The sequence below is a fragment of the Phyllobates terribilis genome, unplaced genomic scaffold (genome assembly GCF_046119375.1).
Source record: "Phyllobates terribilis strain yellow unplaced genomic scaffold, ASM4611937v1 Scaffold_36__1_contigs__length_13169755, whole genome shotgun sequence".
NCBI classification, from domain to species: domain Eukaryota; kingdom Metazoa; phylum Chordata; class Amphibia; order Anura; family Dendrobatidae; genus Phyllobates; species Phyllobates terribilis.
Window position 1 is genome coordinate 10,444,870 of NW_027362796.1, and position 26,820 is coordinate 10,471,689.

Sequence of the window (26,820 nt, forward strand, 5' to 3'; positions counted from 1 at the left end):
CTTTAGAAGAGCATTGGTCGCTGGATTTCTGAAAAAGCTTTTTGAAAGACTCTGCACATTTTTTGTCTTCAACTTCTTTAAGTGCTTTTCGTTTTCGATTTTGTGCTCCTGATAGTTTTTTGGGGCCCATAATTAAACTGAAAAATGTATATAATAATAACACTATTATTATTGAAACTTAAATATTCTAAATATTCTTCATCTTTTTATTATAATGCAGCAACAAAGAACAGATAGTCAGGGAACTGATCTTCTACCAACAAAGGCTGTCCATTTATGATGGGAGTCGTAGTTTTGCAATGGCTGACTCACAGGGTGGCAATGGGGACATTGGGGGGATGTCTGTCTGTCTGCACCTTATTGTTAACGTCTTTATTCAAGTTTGTTCATCATATCAGGCTCAGCAGCACAGCACTCACCAGTCACCACCACTTTGTAGCTGAGCTGCCTGCAGCATCCCCGGCGCGGCACTGTGTCTGAGCTGTGTGACGTCACAGTGCCGTGCCCGCGCCAATGGAAGGAGACGAGAGATGCTGCAGGCGGCGCCTCCCGCACTGTCTCCAGCGCTGGGGGTAAGTGTGTGAGGAGGAGAGAGTGCAGCGCGCCCGGGTCCCGGCCGGACATTTCAGAGCAGAGAGGGGGCGCCGGCGCCTGAGCACAGAAGAAACGCTGGGCGCTCCCTCTCTGCTCTTCCATAAGAAAAATACCGACGGGGAGGGAGCCAGCGCAGCGCCCCCCTTCACTCTCAAGTTTGAGGCGCCCTGTGCAGTTGCACAGCTGGCACGCCCCAAAGGCCGGCCCTGGGTGACTGCTCTACAAGACAGCTGGCTACACACTGACACCGCAGTGGCGGTGTCGTAACTGAGATCACTGGGGTTCATCAGCTGATCAACTCCGGTGAACTTTCTCACGGCACTTCTATTTCCATTTCTATTAGAAGCCCCCATTAGTAACCCAATAGAAAGTTTGGAAATAAACACACAGCCTGAATACATTCCTTTATTTGAAATAAAAGTCCACACCATTTTACACATTTATTTAAAAATAAAAAACAGAGTTAGGTAAGTATAACACCTAATGACTGATGCCCTTGTCCCCAGTAAACAAGAACAAATAAAAAAATTATAATAATCACCTGTCGGGCGTAATTCACATCAGCAGTCACTCTACATGACAGCCGGCTACACACTGACACACGCAGTCTCAGTGTGTCAATAAATAAATGACAGGTAGTGTGTAGCCGGCTGTTGTGTAGAGCAGTATCAGTGAATGGTGATGTGGATCACGCCCAACAGGCGAGTATTATGGTGGTTTATAATTTTTTCTCCTTTACAGGTGACATGAGCATCGGAGAATAGGTAATAAGGTGAGTATTATACAACTTGTACACACGCGGCTCCGCTCCGTACACCTCGTACACACACGGCTCCACTCCGTACACCTCGTACACACACGGCTCCACTCCGTACACCTCGTACACGCATGGCTCCGCTCCGTACACCTCATACACACGGGGCTCCGCTCCGTACACCTCGTACACGCGCGGCTCCGCTCCGTACACCTCGTACACACACGGCTCCGCTCCGTACACCTCGTACACACGCGGCTCCGCTCCGTACACCTCGTAAACACGCGGCTCTGCTCCGTACACCTCGTACACGCGCGGCTCTGCTCCGTACACCTCGTACACGCGCGGCTCTGCTCCGTACACCTCGTACACGCGCGGCTCTGCTCCGTACACCTCGTACACGCGCGGCTCTGCTCCGTACACCTCGTACACGTGCGGCTCCGCTCCGTACACCTCATACACGCGCGGCTTCGCTCCGTACACCTCGTACACGCGCGGCTTCGCTCCGTACACCTCGTACACGCGCGGCTCTGCTCCGTACACCTCGTACACGCGCGGCTCTGCTCCGTACACCTCGTACACGCGCGGCTCCGCTCCGTACACCTCGTACACACGCGGCTCTGCTCCGTACACCTCGTACACGCGCGGCTCTGCTCCGTACACCTCGTACACGCGCGGCTCTGCTCCGTACACCTCGTACACGCGCGGCTCTGCTTCGTACACGCGCGGCTTTGCTCCGTACACCTCGCACACACGCGGCTCTGCTCCGTACACCTCGTACACGTGCGACTCCGCTTCGTACACCTCGTACACACGCGGCTCCGCTCCGTACACCTCGTACACACGGCTCTGCTACATCCACACTGTAAACCCCTCCTGACCCCACACATAAACTTCAGCTCATCCAGCACCATGACAACCAGCACAGCAGAGTCCTGCATCCACTGAGGCCCCTGATCATGTGACCCCTGACTCCTCCCCTCCTGGGACCTCATCACAGCTCCTGTGCGCACAGAGCAGCCATATATGTGGTGGCGGCTCTGCAGGTGGAGGTATGTGGAGACCCCATTACTGGGCGCTGGGGGCATTAACCCCTTCAGCACGGAGACTCTTTTGGGGTCTTGTGTTGCCCCTTTATAAGAATCATAAGGTTTTTGTTCAGTTTCCTGTAATAGATACATATGACCCAACTATGGAGACAGGAAGGGAGGAAACGTATTGTTCTCATAGTACAGGACCCCTTTACTGGCCCCACAGTGTAATGCCCCCATTATGCCCCTTATGCAGGATGTATGATGCCCCCACACAGTGTAATGCTCCCATTATGCCCCTTATACAGGATGTATAATGCCCCCACACAGTGTAATGCCCCCATTATGCCCCTTATGCAGGATGTATGATGCCCCCCACACAGTGTAATGCCCCCATTATGCCCCTTATGCAGGATGTATGATGCCCCCACATAGTGTAATGCCCCTTATACAGGATGTATGATGCCCCCCACACAGTGTAATGCCCCCATTATGCCCCTTATGCAGGATGTATGATGCCCCCCACAGTGTAATGCCCCCATTATGCCCCTTATGCAGGATGTATGATGCCCCAACATAGTGTAATGCCCCCATTATGCCCCTTATACAGGATGTATGATGCCCCCCACACAGTGTAATGCCCCCATTATGCCCCTTATGCAGGATGTATGATGCCCCTACACAGTGTAATGCCCCCATTATGCCCCTTATGCAGGATGTATGATGCCCCCACATAGTGTAATGCCCCCATTATGCCCCTTATGCAGGATGTATGATGCCCCCACATAGTGTAATGCCCCCATTATGCCCCTTATACAGGATGTATGATGCCCCCCACACAGTGTAATGCCCCCATTATGCCCCTTATGCAGGATGTATGATGCCCCTACACAGTGTAATGCCCCCATTATGCCCCTTATGCAGGATGTATGATGCCCCCACACAGTGTAATGCCCCTTATGCAGTGTGTATGATGCCCCACACAGTGTAATGCCCCCATTATGCCCCTTATGCAGTATGTATGATGCCCCCCACAGTGTAATGCCCCCATTATGCCCCTTATGCAGTATGTATGATGCCCCCACACAGTGTAATGCCCCCATTATGCCCCTTATGCAGTGTGCATGATGCCCCCACACAGTGTAATGCCCCCATTATGCCCCTTATGCAGGATGTATGATGCCCTACACAGTGTAATGCCCCCATTATGCCCCTTATGCAAGATGTATGATGCCCCCACACAGTGTAATGCCCCTTATGCAGTGTGTATGATGCCCCACACAGTGTAATGCCCCCATTATGCCCCTTATGCAGTATGTATGATGCCCTCCACAGTGTAATGCCCCCATTATGCCCCTTATGCAGTATGTATGATGCCCCCACACAGTGTAAAGCCCCCATTATGCCCCTTATGCAGTATGCATGATGCCCCCACACAGTGTAATGCCCCCATTATGCCCCTTATGCAGGATGTATGATGCCCTACACAGTGTAATGCCCCCATTATGCCCCTTATGCAGGATGTATGATGCCCCCACACAGTGTAATGCCCCCATTATGCCCCTTATGCAGGATGTATGATGCCCCCACACAGTATAATGTTCCCCCAGTAGTGCCTGAGGTCCTGTAGTTGGAATAATCCCTCTGGAGTTGGTTTTCCCTTTGCCTGCTCCCCTACATGTATACCCTCGAGCATGTATACATGCATGTAGGGGAGCAGGCCTTACTATATATCGAGGCTTTGTACAGTAATATACCGCATGAGGATGGTATCAGGAGTAAGACATTTCTTGAAATCGAGATCAATAGAGTGTAGCAGACATAATGACTTCATGGAGGATCTTCTAAAATTCACTCTTACACATAACTTCTTTCTTTTTGACAGGAAGTACTTCCACCAGCTCAGGGGTACTGCAATGGGGAGCCGCTGTGCCCCCTCGTATGATAACCTATTCCTGGGCTGGTGGGAGGCAACCACAATATTCAGGGATGATCATAAGTGGTGGCAGCCATATATTGGGGTATGATATTTGATATATTGACGACATTTTTATCATCTGGTCAGAGACGAGTGAGCAATTTCTTGAATTTGTCTGGGAACTCAATATCTATACAGTGGGCCTGAGATTTATAAAAGAGTTTAATTATTACCAGTTCCCTTTCCTGGATGTACCAGTCAAGAAAGAATGGGATGGGACCCTAGGGACACTCATCTACCATAAACCTACAAGCACTAATAAACTATTGAAGTGGGATACCCACCACCCCATCCTCCTTAAAAAAAGCAATATCCAAGGGCCAATTTTTACGGTTGAGAAGAGACAGCTCTAATGTTACAGATTTTAATATACAGGCAATAGACATGAACACCATATTCATGGAAAAGGTACCTACAGTACATTTTGGATTCCACACGATTGTTTGCAGAAAATCGGGAGAGACAGACACTCCTCCATACCTAACCAAGAGAGCAAGAAAAAGATGGGATAACAGGAGTAATAGGAATTTATCACAATCAGAGTAACCATATCTTTAATATCCTCAGAAAACCCTGATGACCAACCGGGACCTGAGGGTGCTGTGGGATCTACTCCCACAATAACTTTCAGAAAGGGTTGGTCAATTAGGGACCGTTTAGTGCATAGTTTCTATAAAAACCTGCACCCAAGTGGACTTGGCTGGATAGAAGAGTCTGCGGTTTCTTTAGATGTGGATAAAGTTGTACATGTAATTGGATGAGACCATTTACTGTACAATCTTTCTTGAGTTCCTCTACAGGTAAAATCTTTTTCCAGAGGGATTATTCCAACTGTAAAACCTCAGGACTTGTATATGTGGCCACATGCACCTGCCTCCTAGATTATGTATGAACGACCAAGAGGCAGTCTAGGATGAGGGTGGGGAAGGGGGCATTTGGGTAATTTATGCCATGGTCAGGATGCCCCAATTAGTGAGACACATGAACAGTGCACATTGAGGTGAAACATCTTTTGTTTCGTTGCGGTGGTTAAACCCAGTGTCAGAGGAGGTGATCACAATAGATATATCAAAAAGGAAAGCGAGTGGATTTCCAGACTGGATTCACTGGCCCCTAAGGGACTTGATGAGCAAATTTCCTATGCCTGTTTTGTGTGAATACAGCCCCATTCTGGATTACATTTTTGGATTTTATACTCTACCCATTTCTACTCAGTTCCCTGTGAATGGGGTTCACATATTGTTGTACTTCATCAAGATATCTGAGCTCCTATATCAGAATTAGTTCTTATCAGTTATATCACACATATACTATTTAGTAATTAACAAGTGCGGTGATCATTGTATATCTCCAATTATGTAATAGGGGTCAAATTTGGCCATTTAGGAATATACTGTGGGCCACCATCCCATATTTTATGTAGTGATAAAGTGGATCTACATGTCTATTGCCTGATGGGAGGATGTGCAATACTTGTTTTTAGTCTCCCATGACGCTGATCTCAGAGACAGGACTTTTCTATATGGGAGGAATGCAATCCAGATTCAGCATGCTCTCCGGCGTAGAACGCTCACGTCCGGACATGCACAATCGCAGACAATGACCCTAGATGCTCTCCGGCGTGGAATGCATAACTACGGTCATGCGCAGTGAAGGGTATGAGTAGCGTGGCAGCAATCACTTTATCTGCCGTTAAACTTTATAGCACGTCACTTCCGGACATGCACACTAGGAGATGGACATTATCGGACCTCTTGCGTGTGAGAAGAAGCGCAAGTGCAGTACATTATTGTAGACAGACTCTATTCTATATATCCTATGACAATTCATCTCTAGGAATGGGAATGGATCTCCTAGTCTGGGGAGGGGTTTTGGATGAAGTGGGATATTTAAACGTGGACACCTGGCTATTAGGCACACTATGCTGAACATCATGAATTAACATCCCTGAATCAAGTCTCCTGATGAACCTGTTGGGGAAACGCGTTGATGGCGGATTATTTAAAGATTCTCTGAAGAGTACCATACCCTTTCCTTTAGATATACCTTGAGACATACAGTACAGACCAAAAGTTTGGACACACCTTCTCATTTAAAGATTTTTCTGTATTTTCATGGCTTTGAAAATTGTACATTCACACTGAAGGCATCAAAACTATGAATTAACACATGTGGAATTATATACTTAACAAAAAAGTGTGAAACAACTGAAAATATGTCTTATATTCTAGGTTCTTCAAAGTAGCCACCTTTTGCTTTGATGACTGCTTTGCACACTCTTGACATTCTCTTAATGAGCTTCAAGAGGTAGTCACCGGAAATGGTCTTCCAACAATCTTGAAGGAGTTCTCAGAGATGCTAAGCACTTGTTGGCCCTATTACCTACACTCTGCGGTCCAGCTCACCGCAAACCATCTCAATTGGGTTCAGGTCTGGTGACTGTGGAGGCCAGGTCATCTGGCGTAGCACCCCATCACTCTCCTTCATGCTCAAATAGCCCTTACACAGCCTGAAGGTGTGTTTGGTGTCATTGTCCTGCTGAAAAATAAATGATGATCAAACTAAACGCAAACCAGATGGAATAGCATGCCGCTGCAAGATGCTGTAGTAGCCATGCTGTTTCAGTATGCCTTCAATTTTGAATAAATCCCCAACAGTGTCACTAGCATAGCACCCCCACACTATCACATCTCCTCCTCCATGCTTCACGATGGGAACCAGGAACCAGCACAGATTTCCACTGGTCTAATGTCCATTCCTTGTGTTTTTTAGCCCAAACAAGTCTCTTCTGCTTGTTGCCTTTCCTTAGCAGTGGTTTCCTAGCAGCTATTTTACCATGAAGGCCTGCTGCACAAAGTCTCCTCTTAACAGTTGTTGTAGAGATGTGTCTGCTGCTAGAACTCTGTGTGGCATTGATCTGGTCTCTAATCTGAGCTGTTGTTAACCTGCGATTTCTGAGGCTGGTGAGTCGGATAAGCTTATCCTCAGAAGCAGAGGTGACTCTTGGTCTTCCTTTCCTGGGGCGGTCCTCATGTGAGCCAGTTTCTTTGTAGTGCTTGATGGTTTTTGCAACTGCACTTGGGGACATATTCAAAGTTTGCCCAATTTTTCGGATTGACTGACCTTCATTTCTTAAAGTAATGATAGCCACTCGTTTTTCTTTACTTAGCTGCTTTTTTCTTGCCATAATACAAATTCTAACAGTCTATTCAGTAGGACTATCTGCTGTGTATCCACCTGACTTCTGCACAACACAACTGATGGTCCCAACCCCATTTATAAGACAAGAAATCCATCTTATTAAACCCGACAGGGCACACCTGTGAAGTGAAAACCATTTCCGGTGACTACCTCTTGAAGCTCATCAAGAGAATGCCAAGAGTGTCCAAAGCAGTCATCAAAGCAAGAGGTGGCTACTTTGAAGAACCTAGAATATAAGACATATTTTCAGTTGTTTCACACTTTTTTGTTAAGTAATTCCACATGTGTTAATTCATAGTTTTGATGCCTTCAGTGTGAATGTACAATTTTCAAAGTCATGAAAATACAGAAAAATCTTTAAATGAGAAGGTGTGTCCAAACTTTTGGTCTGTACTGTACGTGGTCCTATTTAATGTATCCGTGTATTTTTTGATATATATATCAGGGTTATCTAGGGCTTATGAGGGACAGCCACCGTGTGTGGGGATGCCATTGTCGTCTCTTAGGTGTAACCGTTTTGTTTAGGTACAGGATAGCGTAAGACATTCAGCTTGTAGTTTTGCTAGTTTTAAGTATATATATGTTGTTAGTCGAGTTTTTAGTGCATATATTTTAATTTGGGGGGCAGAGGGTTGCCCACAGTACTACCCATTAGACACACAATTTTTTACCACCCATCTCACCGACTACTCCACGGCAATTATTAAAAACTCAGCACCATTCTTGGTGCAGATACTAATGAACCCAGAACCTATGAGATATTTACCACACAATAGTTGGATAGGCAGGGGCATATCATCCATAGTGGCAGCCCATGTGGCCACTATAAGGCCTATGAATTGAGAGGGCTCGGTGCGGGTCAGCAACGGGCACACTCTTCTTCCCAATCATCAAAATTTCAGCTATATCCACATTCTCGTGATGGTAATACCATTGAATAGGATAATGAATCAGGAAGTCGAAAGCTCCCTGATCCATCATTCAGCCTTCGCCTGTGAATCTGAGTCTCTGTGCACTGCAGGCACAATGATGTCACTACATTACACCTGTAGTATGGAGCCTCAGTACTCACACTGCACAGACCGGAGGAGTGCACCCGGGAACGGGGTTGGTTGAGTAGAGTGTGTGTGTTTTTTTTCTTAATATCAGGAATTATGGGGGCACCATATTAATTGAAGGGCTGTTGGGGCTCTCATACAGAGTGGGCGGCTGGTGGGGGCCATTAAACTGTGTTGGGCGCTTTGATGGACTTTAATGGCCTCCATATTGAGTGCGTGTCCTCATTTTGTTTAGCAGGCTATTGTAGCCATAATACTTTATGAGGGGCTGTGGGGGCCATCATACTTTGTGGGTTCCATTATATTGTGTTGGAGCCTCATTCTGAGCTACATGGGCATAAAGGAGAACAATTTCCTGGTGATGAGTCAGATAGGGATAATTAAGTGAGAAATACAAATTTTTGGTCTACCTGGTGAATCCGGATTCCAAGGCGAGAGCATAGCAGAGACAAAGAGCAGAGAGTGGAGTAGAGAAGGAGATCTTGTGAGGATCAGAGGTTGTGTGTAGAAAAGTACCGGGAAACTAGGTCACAGATGTATGGAGTAGACAGGTTGTGGATGGCTTTGTATGTCATGGGTAGGGCTTTGTCCTGGAGTCTCTGGGTAATGGGGTACCAGTGAAGGGATTGACAGAGGGGAGAGGCTGGGGAATAGCGAGAAAGTCCAAGGTTACCCCAGGGGCAGCTAGCTTGCGGGGCTAGGGAGAATGAGCAGTCATTGTGGTGAGATGTGATCTTAAGAGTAGAGTGGAAAGTTGATCTTCCATGATGGCTTAGAAGCTGGTTTTGGAGGAGGAGGGCTGAGTAGATATGAGCAGGGGCTGTGGGGGTTGTCGGCCAAAGCTTTCTCTGATGTTATCAATCTTCTGCTTGAAGAATGAGGCAAAGTCTTCAGCTAAGTTGATTGGAGAGGAGGATGTGCTGGGGGATGGAGGAGAGAATTGAAAGTGTTGAATAGCTGTTTAAGGTTGTGAGACAGGGAAGCTATGACAGATGAGAAGTATGTTTGCTTCGTTGCAGTGAGTGTGGACTTGAAAGTATTGAGGGACTGTTTGATTGCGATGAAGTACTCTTTGGAGTGGGATCTTTTCCATCTCCGCTCAGCAACTCTGGAAGCCCACCTCAGTTCTTTAGTCAGGCTAGTGTGCCAGGGTTGCCTTTTAATTTTGTGAGCTTTGGTATGTCTGAGAGGGGAAGCCGATTTGAGAGATGCAGATATAGTGGTGTTATATAAAGCGGCAGCATCTGCATTGTGTAAGGAACTTATGTTTGCAAGAGGGAGAAGAGACTCAGAAAGTGAATGTAGATCAAGGTGTTTAAGATTTCTGTGAGGGTGTGCAGGTTTGTGGAGTGGGGATTCTGCACCTGGAGAGGAGAGGGAAGAGAATGTAAGTAGGTTGTGGTCAGAAAGAAGGAGAGGTGAGTTAGAGAGGTTAGATAGGGAACGGAGGCGGGTGAAGATGAGGTACAAAGTGTGGACATCTTTGTGTGTGTCTGTGGAGGACCATTGAGCGAGGCCGGAAAAGGAAGTGAGATATAGAAGCTTAGAGGCAGCTGAGAGGGAAGTGTCAATGGGGATGTTGAAGTCACCCATGATGATAGTGGGGATGTCAGCGGAAGGGAAATGATAAGAACGATTCCTTATCTTAGACTAACAGGATTTAAGCAAACAATTGTCTGGAGAGGAAGCTACAGTGTCGCCAAACTGGGACATGAGTTCTCCTACGAAGAACTGAAGATGAAATGCCACAGCAAGGAGCGTGTAGCCCTCATTGAATGTACTTTGAGAGTACCAGTGAGGAGTCGTACAGATACACCTCAGCCAGTGAGGTACCATATTTTTCGCACTATAAGACACACCGGACCATAGGACGCACCTATAGAAAGGGAAAATAGAAAAAAAAATTAAGCAAAAAATGTGGTCATGATGCACCGTTAAGGGAGATGGGGTCTGCTGCTGACACTGTTATAGGGGTAATGTCCCCCAATTCTGTTCATAACCCCCATCCTGGTATATATGGCCCCCTCCTTCCTGTTATACGTGGCCCTCATCCCCCCTCCTGCTATGCATGGCAACCCTCCATCCTGGTATGCATTGCACCCCAATCCCCCATCCTGCACGGAACCCCAACAATCCCCATCCTGGTATGCATGGCACCCCTCATCCCCATCCTGGTATGCATGGCACCCCTCATCCCCACCCTGGCATGCATGGCACCCTTCATCCCCATCCTGGCATGCATGGCACCCTTCATCCCCATCCTGGCATGCATGGCACCCTTTATCCCCATCCTGGCATGCATGGCACCCCTCATCCCCGTCCTGGCATGCATGGCACCCCTCTTCCCCATCCTGGCATACATGGCACCCCTCTTCCCCATCCTGGCATGCATGGCACCCCTCTTCACCATCCTGGCATGCATGGCACCCCTCTTCCCCATCCTTGTATGCATGGCACCCCTTATCCTGATATGCATGGCACCCCTTATCCCTCTTCCTGTTATGCATGGCCCCTCTAATCCCTCATCCTGATATGCATGTCTCACCTCATCCTGGTATGCATGGCACCCCAATTCCCCATCCTGGTATGCATGGCACCCCAATCCCCCATCCTGGTATGCACGGCACCCCAATCCCCCATCCTGGTATGCACGGCACCCCAATCCCCATCCTGGTATGCACGGCATCCCAATCCCCATCCTGATATGCAATGCATGGCACCCCCCATCCCCATCCTGGTAGGCATGGCACTCCCCATCCCCATCCTGGTAGGCATGGCACCCTAATCCCCATCCTGGTATGCATGGCACTCCTCCATCTTGGTATGCATGGCACCCCTCCATCCTGGTATGCATTGCACCCCAATCCCTATCCCCATCCTGGTATGCATGACTCCCCTCATTCCCATCCTGGTATGCATGGCTTCCCAATCCCCATCCTGGTATGCCCTCACACGGGGAAACGAGCTGCCGGAATAGTCACTGCTCCCCACGCTGGGGCTATTGACGTGACTATTCACTCTCCTTAATAGCACTCACAGTGTAGCCGCAGCGCGGCTCCTTCAGCGGTTCGATCATCACACGTGCCTGCTATTAAAGAGCATGAATATTCTCTACTCCCCACGCCTATGGGAGCAGCGAGTAGTGAATATTCATGCTCTTTAATAGTGGGCACACGTGATCGCCGAGCCGCAGCAGTAGCCGTGCTGCGGCAACACTGTGAGCGCTATTAAGGCTATTAATTGGGCGTGGGGAGCGGCAGATATTCATTTTCTTTAGCAGCGGGGATAGTGTAGTCTGCAGTGGGTGACTCCTGCCTCCTGTGCCCTGCTACGCTGCCGCTCCCCCCACAGACCCCACCAGCCACAGTGTGTGTGTGTATATATATATATATATATATATATATATATATATATATATATATATATATATATATACATATATATATATATATATATATATATACATACATACAGTACAGACCAAAAGTTTGAAAGTTTGGACACACCCCATGTAAAGATTTTTCTGTGTTTTCATGACTATGAAAATTGTACATTCACACTGAAGGCATCAAAACTATGAATTAACACGTGGAATTATATACTTAACAAAAAAGTGTGAAACAACTGAAAATATGTCTTATATTCTAGGTTCTTCAAAGTAGCCACCTTTTGCTTTGATGACTGCTTTGTACAGTCTTGGCATTCTCTTGATGAGCTTCAAGAGGTAGTCACCGGAAATGGTCTTCCAACAATCTTGAAGGAGTTCCCAGAGTTGCTTAGCACTTGTTGGCCCTTTTGCCTTCACTCTGCGGTCCAGCTCACCCCAAACCATCTCAATTGGGTTCAGGTCTGGTGACTGTGGAGGCCAGGTCATCTGGCGTAGCACCCCATCACTCTCCTTCTTGGTCAAATAGCCCTTACACAGCCTGGAGGTGTGTTTGGGGTCATTGTCCTGTTGAAAAATAAACGATGGTCCAACTAAACGCAAACCGGATGGAATAGCATGCCGCTGCAAGATGCTGTGGTAGCCATGCTGGTTCAGTATGCCTTCAATTTTGAATAAATCCCCAACAGTGTCACCAGCAAAGCACCCCCACACCATCACACCTCCTCCTCCATGCTTCACGGTGGGAACCAGGCATGTAGAGTCCATCTGTTCACCTTTTCTGCGTCGCACAAAGACACGGTGGTTGGAACCAAAGATCTCAAATTTGGACTCATCAGACGAAAGCACAGATTTCCACTGGTCTAATGTCCATTCCTTGTGTTCTTTAGCCCAAACAAGTCTCTTCTGCTTGTTGCCTGTCCTTAGCAGTGGTTTCCTAGCAGCTATTTTACCATGAAGGCCTGCTGCACAAAGTCTCCTCTTAACAGTTGTTGAAGAGATGTGTCTGCTGCTAGAACTCTGTGTGGCTTTGACCTGGTCTCTAATCTGAGCTGCTGTTAACCTGCGATTTCTGAGGCTGGTGACTCGGATAAACTTATCCTCAGAAGCAGAGGTGACTCTTGGTCTTCCTTTTCTGGAGCTGTGCTCATGTGAGCCAGTTTCTTTGTAGCGCTTGATGGTTTTTGCAACTGCACTTGGGGACACTTTCAAAGTTTGCCCAATTTTTCGGAATGACTGACCTTCATTTCTTAAAGTAATGATGGCCACTCATTTTTCTTTACTTAGCTGCTTTTTTCTTGCCATAATACAAATTCTAACAGTCTATTCAGTAGGACTATCAGCTGTGTATTCACCAGACTTCTGCACAACACAACTGATGGTCCCAGACCCATTTATAAGGCAAGAAATCCCACTTCTTAAACCTGACAGGTCACACCTGTGAAGTGAAAACCATTTCTGGTGACTACCTCTTGAAGCTCATCAAGAGAATGCCAAGAATGTGCAAAGCAGTCATCAAAGCAAAAGGTGACTACTTTGAAGAACCAAGAATATAAGACATATTTTCAGTTGTTTCACACTTTTTTGTTAAGTATATAATTCCACATGTGTTAATTCACAGTTTTGATGCCTTCAGTGTGAATGTACAATTTTCATAGTCATGAAAATACAGAAAAATCTTTAAATGAGAAGGTGTGTCCAAACTTTTGGTCTGTACTGTGTGTGTATATGTATATATATATATATATATATATATATATATATATATATATAATATACACAGGGTGGGCCATTTATGGATACACCTAAATTAAATGGGAATGGTTGGTGATATCAACTTCCTGTTTGTGGCACACTAGTATATGGGAGAGGGAAAACTTTTCCAGATGGGTGGTGACCATGGCGGCCATTTTGAAGTCGGCCATTTTGGATCCAACTTTATTTTTTTCAATCGGAATAGGGTCATGTGACACATCAGACTTATTCAGAATTTCATAAGAAAAACAATGGTGTGCTTGGTTTTAACGTAACTTTATTATTATAACTTATAAAATGTGCTCAAAGTGCTGCCCATTGTGTTGGACTGTCAATGCAACCCTCTGCTCCCTCTCTTGACACACTGATAGCAACACCACAGAAGAAATGCTAGCACAGGCTTCCAGTATCCGTTGTATCAGATGCTGCACATCTCGTATCTTCACAGCATAGACAATTGCCTTTAGATGACCCCAAAGATAAAAGTCTAAGGGGGTCAGATCGGGAGACCTTGGTGGCCATTCAACTGGCCCACGACAGCCAATCCTATTTCCAGGAAACTGTTTATGTAGGAATGCTCGAACCTGACACCCATAATGTGGTGTTGCACCATCTTGTTGGAAAAACTCAGGGAACGTGCCATCTTCAGTGCATAAAGAGGGCAACTCATCATCATGTAGCAATTTCAGATATCCAGTGGCATTGAGGTTTCAACTGATGAAGAATGGCCCCACTAACTTTGTACCCTATATACCACACCATACCATCAAGATACGAGATGTGCAGCATCTGAAACAACGGATACTGGAAGCCTGTGCTAGCATTTCTTCTGTGGTGTTGCGATCAGTGGAAGAGGGTTGCATTGACAATCCAACACAATGGGCAGCACTTTGAACACATTTTATAAGTGGTCATAAACTTGTAAAAAACTCATGAAAGAATACAGTTACATTAGAACCAAGCTCACGATTGTTTTTCTTATCAAATTCTCAATAAGTTTGTTGTGTCACATGACCCTCTTCCCATTAAAAAAAATAAAGTTGGATCCAAAATGACTGACTTCAAAATGGCCGTCATGGTCACCACCCATCTGGAAAAGTTTCCCCCCTCCCATATACTAATGTGCCACAAACAGGAAGTTGATATCACCAACTGTTCCCATTTAATTCAAGTGTATCCATATAAATGGCCCACCCTGTATATATTGCGTCTTATAAACGGTACTCGCAAAGGTTACCCGTATGGTCCCCACAGGGGATGTTTGGCCTACTTATAATGATTTGCTGGACTGTTGTAGCTTGTAACAAAAGTTAAGTACCGACACGTGTAACCGGTTCTTGACTCTGCATAATACAGAAGAAGCATCCATGAAGTGTTGTGCCTGCTATCTGATGTATATCAAGTTCTTGTAAAGTAAAGTTTATTTTTGGACTTTGGTCTCCCTCATTCATCTCCATACCATCTGGTCCAGGTTATGTATATATGGTTATATTTATGTTTTATATTGGGATCTGTGATTTCAGTCTACTCCACTGTGTATAGGATGTCTATAGGATAATAGAATATAGTAAAGTTGTTATGGACGTGACTCAACCAATATTGTGCAGTGAGTCTGTTGTTCCTATAGTGATGGATGTTTCTTGTTGCTAAAACTGATTTTTTTTTTTTTTTTTTTCATGTTAAACTTTTTTTTAAACTTTTTTTAAACAACTCTCATCAGTGCGATCATACAACATACAAGCCTCTGATTGCTTCGGTGATGCACTGTACTACTGTAGTGCCGTGTATCATCACTGCCTGTCACTGTAATACTAACGGCCCCATACACATGAGATAAGTGGTGGCTGAGCGGTCATTTGGCAGACGGCTATCTCTCCTGACTCCCCCATACACACAAATATTCCAGCTTTCCTGTGGTGTGTATGAGAGCGTCACCTCCAGACTCCTCTAGTGGAGGATTATCTACAGGAAGAACAAACGGATTAGCCTCTGAAATTCAGGATGCCAGATCCTTCTCTGCCCTGACATCATCTGTCAGAAGGCCCCCAAATACATTATATAGTCAACCAACTTTCATGCAGCTTTAGTCTGATGTGTATGGGGGCTTTAAAAAGTAACTTATTGGACGCTGCCTCTGGCCCGGCCTAATAGACTTTTGTAAGTTGCAGGCCCAGGCACCATTATTAGGCATTTATATATCGTAGTAACTAGGCGGCCCCATATTATCAAGACCTTGGGGGAGGAGGGACATTCAGCAAAACTCTACCAAACCTTCTTAGATGCCATGTTTGTTTCTGTCAGCAGCAAGTGGGTAAACTGCCAGGGTTTTTGTTACAGCCGCACCTGTGCCATCCCTGCGGTGTACATCTATGTTCTGATGCCCAAAAGAGGTTTTTTGTTTTTCTTAAATGTTTAACATATTAAAAATAAGAAAATGTCTTTTTGCATGTTTTTTTCTTTTTACAAGAATTGTTGGTACCAATTTTCTTTTGATACATTTTAATATCTGCTTTATTTCTGGTGTTTTTCTTGCAATATAGGAAAGCCTAATGTCATCCTCATCATGAAGTAGTTATTTCTCATGTCACGTGTAATGAATATCTCCTGCAGTATTACTAATGCCGATTCCAGTGTCGGTAAATGAGACGATAATTAGCGTTATGGAAGATAAGTCTATGAGAAACGTGATCAGCTACAGACTCCGAGGAAGAAACTGCTTGTTGTCTGTGGCCTAAAATATATAGGTTTTATTACTAGATGTAAAGAAGAAAACTACATACTGTAATATAATAAATCCCCTCATATGTTTCCCCTTTTTATCTCCAGTAATTGTATTATTACACAGGATTTTTATGATGTTACATCGGCTCATCATCTTCTCATTCAGGTCTTTTATAGAAGAGAATTTTCCAGACTTACCCATCAAGGATGGATATGGACAGAGACAAGATGGCGGAGAGGATATTACACCTCACCCCAGAGATCCTCTTCCGTCTTACTGGAGAGGTGAGAGATTCTGATAACGTCACATTACATCATTCTTATCTATGGGAATAACAGATGGACAGAACTGGAGAGGTGAGGACTCTGGGAATGTCTGGAGTGAGATTTATTAATGTGTCTCTCCATAACCAGGATTACACAGTAGTGAAGAAGACCTCTAGTGAGCGCTGTCAGGACCCTGTGTCTGAGGGATGGGGAAGACCCCTAAGCCCAATCACAGAGCTTCCACCTCACCACCTGATACATGAGGACATCAATGACCAGAAGATCCTAGAACTCACCTACAAGATGATTGAGCTGCTGACTGGAGAGGTGACACTGGTGGGGATGCTGGGACATTATACAGTAACGCTATGAAGGATTGGGGGATGACGCCATCATTGTATGTGTCAGGTTCCTATAAGGTGTCAGGATTTCACTGTCTATTTCTCCATGGAGGAGTGGGAGTATTTAGAAGGACACAAAGATTTGTACAAGGACGTCATGATGGAGGTTCCCCAGTCCCTCACATCACCAGGTAATAGACAGGACTAAATACACACGGCCTATAATTATCTGTATGTAAAGAATGAATTCAGCCCCTTATGTGTTTCCTCCAGATCTATCCAGTAAGAGGACAACACCCCGTCCTCTTCTTCCACAGGACTGTAAACAAGAAGATCCCAATGTTCCTCAGGATCATCAGGTAGATGGAGAGAAGGTGTCATGAGATCTCCCCTATGATGTGTAGACGGCTGTGAAGGTCTTGTGCTCAGTCTTGTTTTAGCCACCAGTATTATATGTTTTATACTAGTGTAATGAGAGCGGTGGAGATGGCAGGATTAGAGCTGATCATAGATGGGACTTCTCCATCAGTCTGTGACTTTTACAATATTTGTTTCAGGGTGAAGATCTGACCCATATTAATACTACAGAGACATATGTGAGAGGTGATGAGTGGTGTAAAGAGGAGATTCCTACATATGGCTGGCCAGGTGAGTAGTGACCACTAAATGCAGAGAAGTCACAGATTCTTCTCAGTCACCGGCTGTGGCTGCTTTATCAGTGGTGTAGTCCGGCTGTATCACAATTGTGTGATCACCATTTTGCCGCTGGAGCATAACATTCACCTCCATCTGAAAATGTTCAAATGACTTTGTGAATTGTGAAAGCCCTTTTCTGTAGAACTTACAACCTGAAGGATCCACCTACCCCCTGGGATTAGGAGACGCTGACCGTTACCTGCCCAGATCTGTAAACTATAAAGCCAAATGTCAGCGTACGTAGAATGTGCTGACAAGTTAGAAAATCACTTGAAGAAAAATATTATGATGGGCCTGTAAGAGAAAGCGGAGGGTAATGATGCAATAACAGCAGAGTTTCCTTTTATCTAAACTTTAAAATTTATTTGAAATCTAACTTCAAACAGGATTGCGATAAACTATACAGAAAACATTACACCTGTGCCATGATATATCTCTAAGCTGTGCGTGGCTGATGGCTGTAATATACATTTATTCCCGCCTGCAGGAGATGTGTTGGCTCCAGCCCTGGTTTCATGGATTCACTCCACGTCATAAATTCCATTATGTTTTCGATCCTAAGGAATTCAGATTACTGCACAATCTCACCCTGAAATGGGGGCGATAATACTTTCTCTAAACTCCAGTTTAGTGTTGGAGGTCTCCCTCCAAACATACGTTGTTGTTGGGGATCTAACATAGAATACTTTTTTTTTTTTTTAACAGGTTGTGGTGGGATCGGCCGGCCTCACTTATGTGAGACTCTAATACCCTGGTAGTCTTTGAAAAAAGATCTCCATTGCTTTTTCAAAATGTCCGAGATCTAAATTTAAGACACCTCAGTTCTGCACTATTATAAAAAGTTCTCTTTGAATGTTTATTTTTTTCTTCTTGAAACTCATCTGATAGAAAATATTGTCTCTTATAATAGTTTAGATTGCCAAGAGCCACCGAGCCCCATACTCTAATTACCCCAGAGAGGTTTCACCACTAGTTACTCACTACTTACTGATGAAGACTGTTGAGTTTGATCATTTCAGTAGATGTGTTATTGTCTATAGTCACAGTTTTTGACTACAGTAGTTGGTGCCCAAAATATTCTGATTTAACCCCTTCCCGCAGCCAGTTTTGTGTTGTTAATCAGGTCTCATTTTTCAGATCTGACGTGTGTCACTTTATGTGGTGATAACTTTGAGATTCTTCACAAATGATAATAGGAAACCAATGGACCTTACAAATAATATTCCAACTTCTCTTGAATCTGACAATCCCCTATATACTGTTGTACCCTAGCAAGAAGAATAGTCAGGTAGCCGGGTCAGAACATGGAGGTCAGAGAAAATACAAAATCAGAAGACACAAGAGTAGTCAGTAAACGGGCCGGGGTCACAAGAAGAAACAAATACACAAGCCGGGAGCTGAGCACAGAGGACTGAACCAGAGGAGAACAAGGCTGTATCTGGCAGCTTCCGGCAATATGCTTCCAGCTTTAGTAGGGTGTGGTGTTTTCCAATTGGCTGAAGTAGATTACTTCAGCTGGACTGCTCACACACCCATATTGCCAGACAGGATGGTTCAACAGGTCACAGGCACCCGAATCCTAATGGCTGGACAGAGCCTGCGCCGCCCAGAGCTTCTGGTTCTGACGTCTCCTCCATCACCAGCACCGCCTGCAGGATGAATAAGGCGGCTCCTGGTGACTGAAGCTGACATCGCAGGAGAAGATCCCAGAGGAGATGGGACACACCATTTACAGAAGCCGTAATATGACAAAATGTCAGAAAACCAAAGCAGTAGAAATCCCCATAAAGTGACTCCATTTTGGAAATTATCACCCTCAGTGAATTAATCTATAGGAGTTTTGATTATTTTGACTCCATAGTCACTTTCTGAAAATTAGCACGCAGTGGATGTTGGGAGAGAAAAAATTGCACATTGGCCATTTTTTACCAAACGCATAGTGCCCAGATTGAGCTCCAGGAGACACACACCTTAAATTAAGTGGGTTCCTCTCACTATAGTAATGTCAAATACATGGATGCTAAATGTTGTTTGGACGCAGAAGCGAGGGGGGATTTGACTTCGGGAGAGCGGATTTTGCTGGATTGGTTTATGGAAGCCATGTTGATTCTAAAGAGCCTTTGAGAATCTAATAATGTGGAAACCTCTGTTTGACTTGAGTGGGGGCTTGTTTTTTGTTAGAGGAGTAGAAGTTTTTATTGGTATCATTTTTGCCTACATAACATTTTTTGATGGCTTCTTATTCCATATTTTGGAGACAGAATGAGCAAACAGTTGGACACCACGCTCTACTGGTTCATCCTATGAGGTTTTCTATTAGACTGTGAACTGTCATTCTATCAATAACTTCCCATTTCTACAGACATTTTAAGTACAATTAACACAAGAATCCCATAGAAAAATAAATAAAGATTGCATACCACTTCTAAATCAATCTAAACAGACACATCCCTGGGCTACATGCTAGTCCAGGAAAATGAAGAAATATATGCTCAAGTTTAAAAATCAATTTTATTAGGCACAAATCTAAAAAATAGAGGAATATTTAAAATCCTCTATTTTTTAGATTTGTGTCTAATAAAATTGATTTTTAAGCTTGAGCATGTATCTCTTCATTTCCCTGGATTAGCATGTAGCCCAGGGATCTGATTGTTTAGACATTTTAAGTAGAAATGTTAAAAAATATCAATTTCAAGGATATTTTATTCAAAATTAATAATTGGGTTTTTTTTCTTGGCAGATGACTGTACCAGAAGATCAGATGGACAGGAGATCTTTAAATTGGATGATCTTGAGATCCCACAGGATACAATTGAAGTGAATGCCATTACTTCTTCTATGAAACAGGTCCTATCTTCTGATTCATTACCGACTACTAAGGAAAATCAAAATAAAATAAGCATTAAAAAACAAACTTCTCCTAAAGGAAAGAAGTCATTTTCACATTCAGAAAATGGAAATAGTTTTACCCTCAAAAAGTCTATTCTTAAACATCAAAACATACACACAATGGATAATAGATTTTTTTATTCCCAACGTGGAAAATGTTTTAACCAGAAATCAGTTTTTGTTAATCACCAGAGAACCCACAAGGGCGAGAAGCCTTTTTCATGTTCAGAATGTGGGAAATGTTTCAACCGGAAAACACCTCTTAATATCCACCAGAGAACCCACACAGGGGAGAAGCCTTTTTCATGTTCAGAATGTGGGAAATGTTGTAACATTAAATCAGATCATGTTCGTCACCAGAGAACCCACACAGGGGAGAAGCCTTTTTCATGTTCAGAATGTGGGAAATGTTTTAACCTTAAATCAGATCTTGTTAGTCACCAAAGAACCCACACAGGGGAGAAGCCTTTTTCTTGTTCAGAATGTGGGAAATGTTGTAACCAAAAATCAGTTTTGATTAAGCATCAGAGAACTCACACAGGGGAGAAGCCTTTTTCCTGTTCAGAATGTGGGAAATGTTTTACCCAGAAATCAAATCTTGTTAATCACCAAAGAACTCACACAGGGGAGAAGCATTTTTCATGTTTAGAATGTGCGAAATGTTTTAACCATAGATCACATCTTAATAAACACCAGAGAACCCACACACGGGAGAAGCCTTTTTCATGTTTAGAATGTGGGAAATGTTTTAATCGTAAAATCAATCTTGAAAACCACCAGAGAATCCACACAGGGGAGAAGCCTTTTTCATGTTCAGAATGTGGGAAATGTTTTAACCATAAATCATATTTTAATAAACACAAGAGAGCTCACACAGGGGAGAAGCCATTTTCATGTTCAGAATGTGGGAAATGTTTTAACCATAAATCGGCTTTGGTAAAGCACCAGAGAACTCACACAGGGGAGAAGCCTTTTTTCTAATCTTTTTTTTTTTTTTTAATCCAATAAATTTTTGAGATTTTTTTCATTAGGTTTTTTTTTTTGTACAAAACAAGAAACCAGTACATACAATAATAAAATAACATACCATAGGGATGACATATGCATCTCTCCTATATATCCTTTCAGCTTGCCCATTACCATCTGATAACTTGCAGTTACTATATCTTACAATTAACATTCTACGTTCTTGAAATCTCTTATATAACCATAATATTGTAATAAACATTATAATCCTATACACATATAGGTGTGCTATATTACCCATGCCACATTTAAGGAATTCCAATACACATTACAATGAAACATTAGACCTCGCCAATACCCCCCTTCTCCCATAAGTCATTGTCTCTCCAACAATAACCCCCTTGATGGCATTCCAGGTGTATCCAACCATAAGCCCCATGTTTTCTCTAATTTATTCATTGAGTTTCGTTTTTTATATACCCCTTTTTCTAATCTGATAATATTATTTACCATATTTTTGCGTTCACTAATTTCTGTAGGTAAGGGGTTAATCCATTTGGATGCAATATGTTTCCTAGTTTTAAATAAAATATGTGAAATCCCTATTGAAATTGGGTGAAATTCCATATCATCTTCTAATATACCTAATAGGCATTTTTTGGGTCTGGTTGATTATCTATTTTATATACCCTCTTTATAATAGACAGAACTCCTTTCCAGTATTCACCTATCTCCCGGCATTCCCATAGTGTATGTAATAGGCCCGCAGCATCCATGTTACATCTTGGACATTCAGCAGCAGTCCGGTATCCTATGTTACATAGGAATCTAGGCGTCTTATATTTCCTGTGTATTAATATGATCTGGGAAAATCTCTGCGCCTCATGTAAAGATAATTGGGGAACCAGGTCTAATACCTCTCTCCATTGATCCTCAGAGATCGGACCTATATCTTCCATCTATTTTACATCTTGGACATTCAGCAGCAGTCCGGTATCCTATGTTACATAGGAATCTAGGCGTCTTATATTTCCTGTGTATTAATATGATCTGGGGAAATCTCTGAGCCTCATTTACAGATAATTGGGGAACCAGTTCTAATACCTCTCTCCATTGATCCTCAGAAATTGGACCTATATCTCCATCCATTTTTGTCTAGCTGGAGAAGGAAATATTTTTAAATTATTTCCCTTCTCTAATACCAACTTAACAAAAGTATTATTTTCTACCCAAAAAGGCGTCCATCTTGATTGTGCATTAAATGAATGCCGAAACTGTAGATATTTATAGAATTGTATTTGTCACCCAAATTCCCTCTTTAATTGATCAAAGGACTTAAGTATCCCTTCAGACGATATGTTTTATATCGTATATATGTTTTATATCGTATATATTCCTTTATCCTCCCAACTCCGGAATCCCTCTAATTTATAGACCTCTGCATATTTATTATTAAACCATATAGGTGTAGATTCATTGCAGTCTCCTATTTCCATTATATCTTTACCCCTATCCCAGACCTTGTAGAGTAGAGCAAGTGTAGGGTATAGTGATTTCTTGTGTGCGAGGTCATTCAGTTCCACTATATGAATAGGAATATTCCACGGTGTTCCTGAGGTAATTAACCCCTTAATCCTATTTGGGTTTGCAGCGCTATGCCACCCACCCAAATGTTACAATATAATATATTAGTGCGTTAGGAATCGCCAATCCACCAGATTCCTTGTCACTTTGTAGATATTCACATTTTATCCTCGCCGATTTCTTTTTCCACATAAGACAATGAAACTTGCTATGAATTTTCTGAAAATGGGAATTATAAATCCAAATAGGGGCATTATGCAGAATGTATACGAGTTGGGGCATCAATGTAATTTTTGATAAGTTCCCTCTTCCTACAGCTGATAATGGTAATCTCCACCACGCATCGATTTTCTACCTCAACGACCATGGGATTTTCTGTTTTTGCATTTTTGTTTTTTGCCCTCCTTGTTCCCAGAGCTATAACTTTTTTATGTTTCGGGCAATATGGCCATGTGAGAGCTTTTTTTGGGGGGACAAGTTGTACTTTTGAATAACGCCATTGGTTTTACCATATCGTGTACTGGTAAACGGGAAAAAAAATTCCAAGTGTGGTGAAATTGCAAAAAAAAGTGCAATTCCATAGTTGTTTTTCTTTTTGTTTGTTTTTTTACCACATTCATGTTCACTGAATGCTAAAACTGAGCTGCCATTATTATTCTTCAGGTCATTACGAGTTCGTAGACACCAAACATGTATAGGTTCTTTTTTATTTAAGTGGTGAAAAAAATCCAAAGTTTGCTAAAAATAAATAAATAATAAAAAAGGCGCCATTTTCCGAGACCCGTAGCGTCTCCATTTTTTGGGATCTAGGGCCGGGTGGGGGCTTAGTTTTTGCTTGCTGAACTGATGTTTTTATTGATACCATTTTGGGGTAGATCCGATGTTTTGATCGCCCTTTATTGCATTTTATTGCAATATTGCAGCGACCAAAAAAAAGTAATTCTGGCGTTTAGAATTTTTTTCTCGTTACGCCGTTTACCGATCGGTTTAATTCTTTTTTTATATTGATAGATCAGGCGATTCTGAACGCAGTGTAACCAAATGTGTATGTGTTTTTTTTTTTTATTTTGAATGGGGCGAAAGGGGGGCGATTTAAACTTTTATATATTTTTTAAATATTTTTAACAACATTTTTTTACACTTTTTGCTTACTTCAAAAGTCTCCATGGGAGACTAGAAGCAGCACATGCCTCATCGGCTCTGCTGCATACAGAGGACGAGCAGATCCCCTGTATGCAGCAGAAATGGGACCACTGGGCGGCGCTCATAGCAATCTAGACATGACAACCACAGGGGTCTCCTGAAGACCCCGGGTTTTCATGCCAACCCATCGGTGACCCGCAATCATGTGACAGGGTCACCGATGGGCAGCGCTAACAATGCTCTTCCCGGAAGTGCGAGTTAAATGCAGCTGTCAGAGATTGACAGCGGCATTTAACTAGTTGACAGCCGCAGATAGAACGTGATTCTACCTGTATAAATAAGCTGACATGTGCCCGGTTCAGTGCGAGCTCAACGCCGAAGCCCGTGCTGAACTGGGGGTCACTACCTTGAGTGTACTATTACGCACAAGTTCGGAAAGGGGTTAAACTTTTCCAGAAGAAGATATAGATTCAGTGCAATGTAATCCGGAGATCTTTTTGTTATACTTATACCAAGGTATTAGAATTTCTCAACCCTTTGTATTCGTGTATGTTCTAATATGCTCGAATTAGGGATATCATCAAATGGTAGAATAACCGACTTATCCCGATTAATGGACAGGCCTGACCATTCTCCAAACTCTCCAATAATGTTCAGAATAGGATCAATAGACTTCTGGATATCACCTACTGTACATGTATAACGGTTTGTGTATTATACAATCACTGTATTTTATGTAGTGTTGTCTCCCGCTTCTGAGGTGCCACCATGTAACCAATTGCTTGTGAAATAAAGGTTTTTGACTGACCTCATAATTGGTGTTTCTGCTTTGGGTTTCTGATTATTCCCAAATGGTCTGCCATTCATATCCTAGCATAGATATGTCACCATCTTATTGGTACTAGACAATTGTCTGATACGTAGATACTTTCCTTTGATGTGATATATATTATTTGCTTCGTTCAATTTTTGTTGTGTTAACACCTTTACCCCCGAACGTGGTTTGCACGTTAATGACCAGGCCAATTTTTACAATTCTGACCAGTGTCCCTTTATGAGGTAATTACTCTGGAACGCTTCAATGGATCCCCCTGATTCTGAGATTATTTGTTTTTTCATGACATATTGTAATTCATGAAAATTTCTTCGATATGACTTGAATTACTTTGTGAAAAAATCTGAAATTTGAATTTTTATGCCTTTAAATCAGAGAGAGATGTCACACAAAACAGTTAATAAATAACATTTCCCACATGTCTACTTTACATCAGCACAATTTTTGAATCTAAATTTTGTTTTGTTAAAAAGTTATAAGGGTTAAAAGTTGACCAGCAATTTCTAATTTTCCAACATAATTTACAAAACCTTTTTTTTAGGGACCACATCACATTTGACGTGACGTGACTTTGAGGAACCTTTATGACAGAAAATACTTTAGAACCAATTTTTTTTATTTTCGCAAGGGTAACAGGAAAAAATGGACCACAAAATTTGTGCGATTTCTCCTGAGCACACCGATACTCCATATGTGGGGGGGAAACCACTGTTTCTGTGCACGGAAGGGAAGGAGCGCCATTTGACTTTTTGAATGTAAAATTTGCTTGAATAATTAGCGGACACCTTGTTGTGTTTGGAGAGCCCCTGATGTGCCTAAACAGTGGAAACCCCCCACAAGTGACACCATTTTGGAAACTAGACCCCTCAAGGAACTTATCTAGTTGTGTGGTGAGCACCTTGAACCCCCAGGTGCTTCACAGAAGTTTGTAACGTAGAGCCGTGAAAATGAACAAACCAAACTTTTTCCACAAAAATTATCTTTTAGCCCCAAATTTTTTATTTTCACCAATTTTTTTTTTTTTTTCTTAATGTCTTTCCGCATGGGGTAAAATTGATAAGGTAGCTTTATTCTTCAGGTCAGTACGTTTACAGCGATCCTACATTTATATCGTTTTTTTTTAATGTTTTGGAGCTTTTACACAATAAAAACTATTTTATAAAAAAAATAATTTTTTTGCATCACATTATTCTGAGAGCTAGAATTTTTTTATTTTTCAGCTGATGGAGCTGTTTGGTGGCTTGATTTTGGCTCGACAAGATGAAGTTTTCAGCTGTACCATTTTTATATACATTCGTCTTTTTTATTGCGTTTTACTCCACTTTTTGGTCGGCGGTATGATTATAAAGCACAGTTTTTTGCTTTGTTTTTTTATTTTTACCGTGTTTACTGAAAGGATTAACTAGTGAGACAGTTTTATAGGTCAGGTTATTCTGGACACGGCGAAACCATATATGTGTACTTTTATTGTTTTATCTAATTATCTTTGTTTTTCATAATAATTATTTATGAGTACAGTCTGTGTATGTATCACACACATACATATAGAAAAAAATATATATGTATTTTTTTTTTTATAATTTTTACAACTTTGGCAACTATCGGGACCCCGCGCTGATGGC

General features: G+C 42.9%; 3 protein-coding genes and 1 pseudogene across 3 annotated transcripts in view; 2 read left to right on the top strand and 2 right to left on the bottom strand.

The window, feature by feature from the left end:
- LOC141182832 (uncharacterized) overlaps nt 1-26,820 on the bottom strand; it is a 618,372-nt gene that overhangs the window by 281,986 nt on the left and 309,566 nt on the right. The gene's annotated exons all lie outside the window — the stretch shown is intronic.
- Nucleotides 1-26,820, bottom strand: part of LOC141182831 (uncharacterized) — a 168,595-nt gene that overhangs the window by 46,027 nt on the left and 95,748 nt on the right. The gene's annotated exons all lie outside the window — the stretch shown is intronic.
- Nucleotides 531-25,125, top strand: LOC141182874 (uncharacterized). The gene is made up of 5 exons (XM_073660996.1): nt 531-572; nt 17,153-17,276; nt 17,359-17,444; nt 17,643-17,733; nt 20,522-25,125. The coding sequence occupies exons 1-5, from the start codon at nt 531-533 to the stop codon at nt 21,649-21,651; spliced, it is 1,473 nt and encodes a 490-aa protein (XP_073517097.1). The 3' UTR covers nt 21,652-25,125.
- The window catches only part of LOC141182848 (uncharacterized), a 248,286-nt pseudogene continuing 223,805 nt past the window's right edge, over nt 2,340-26,820 (top strand).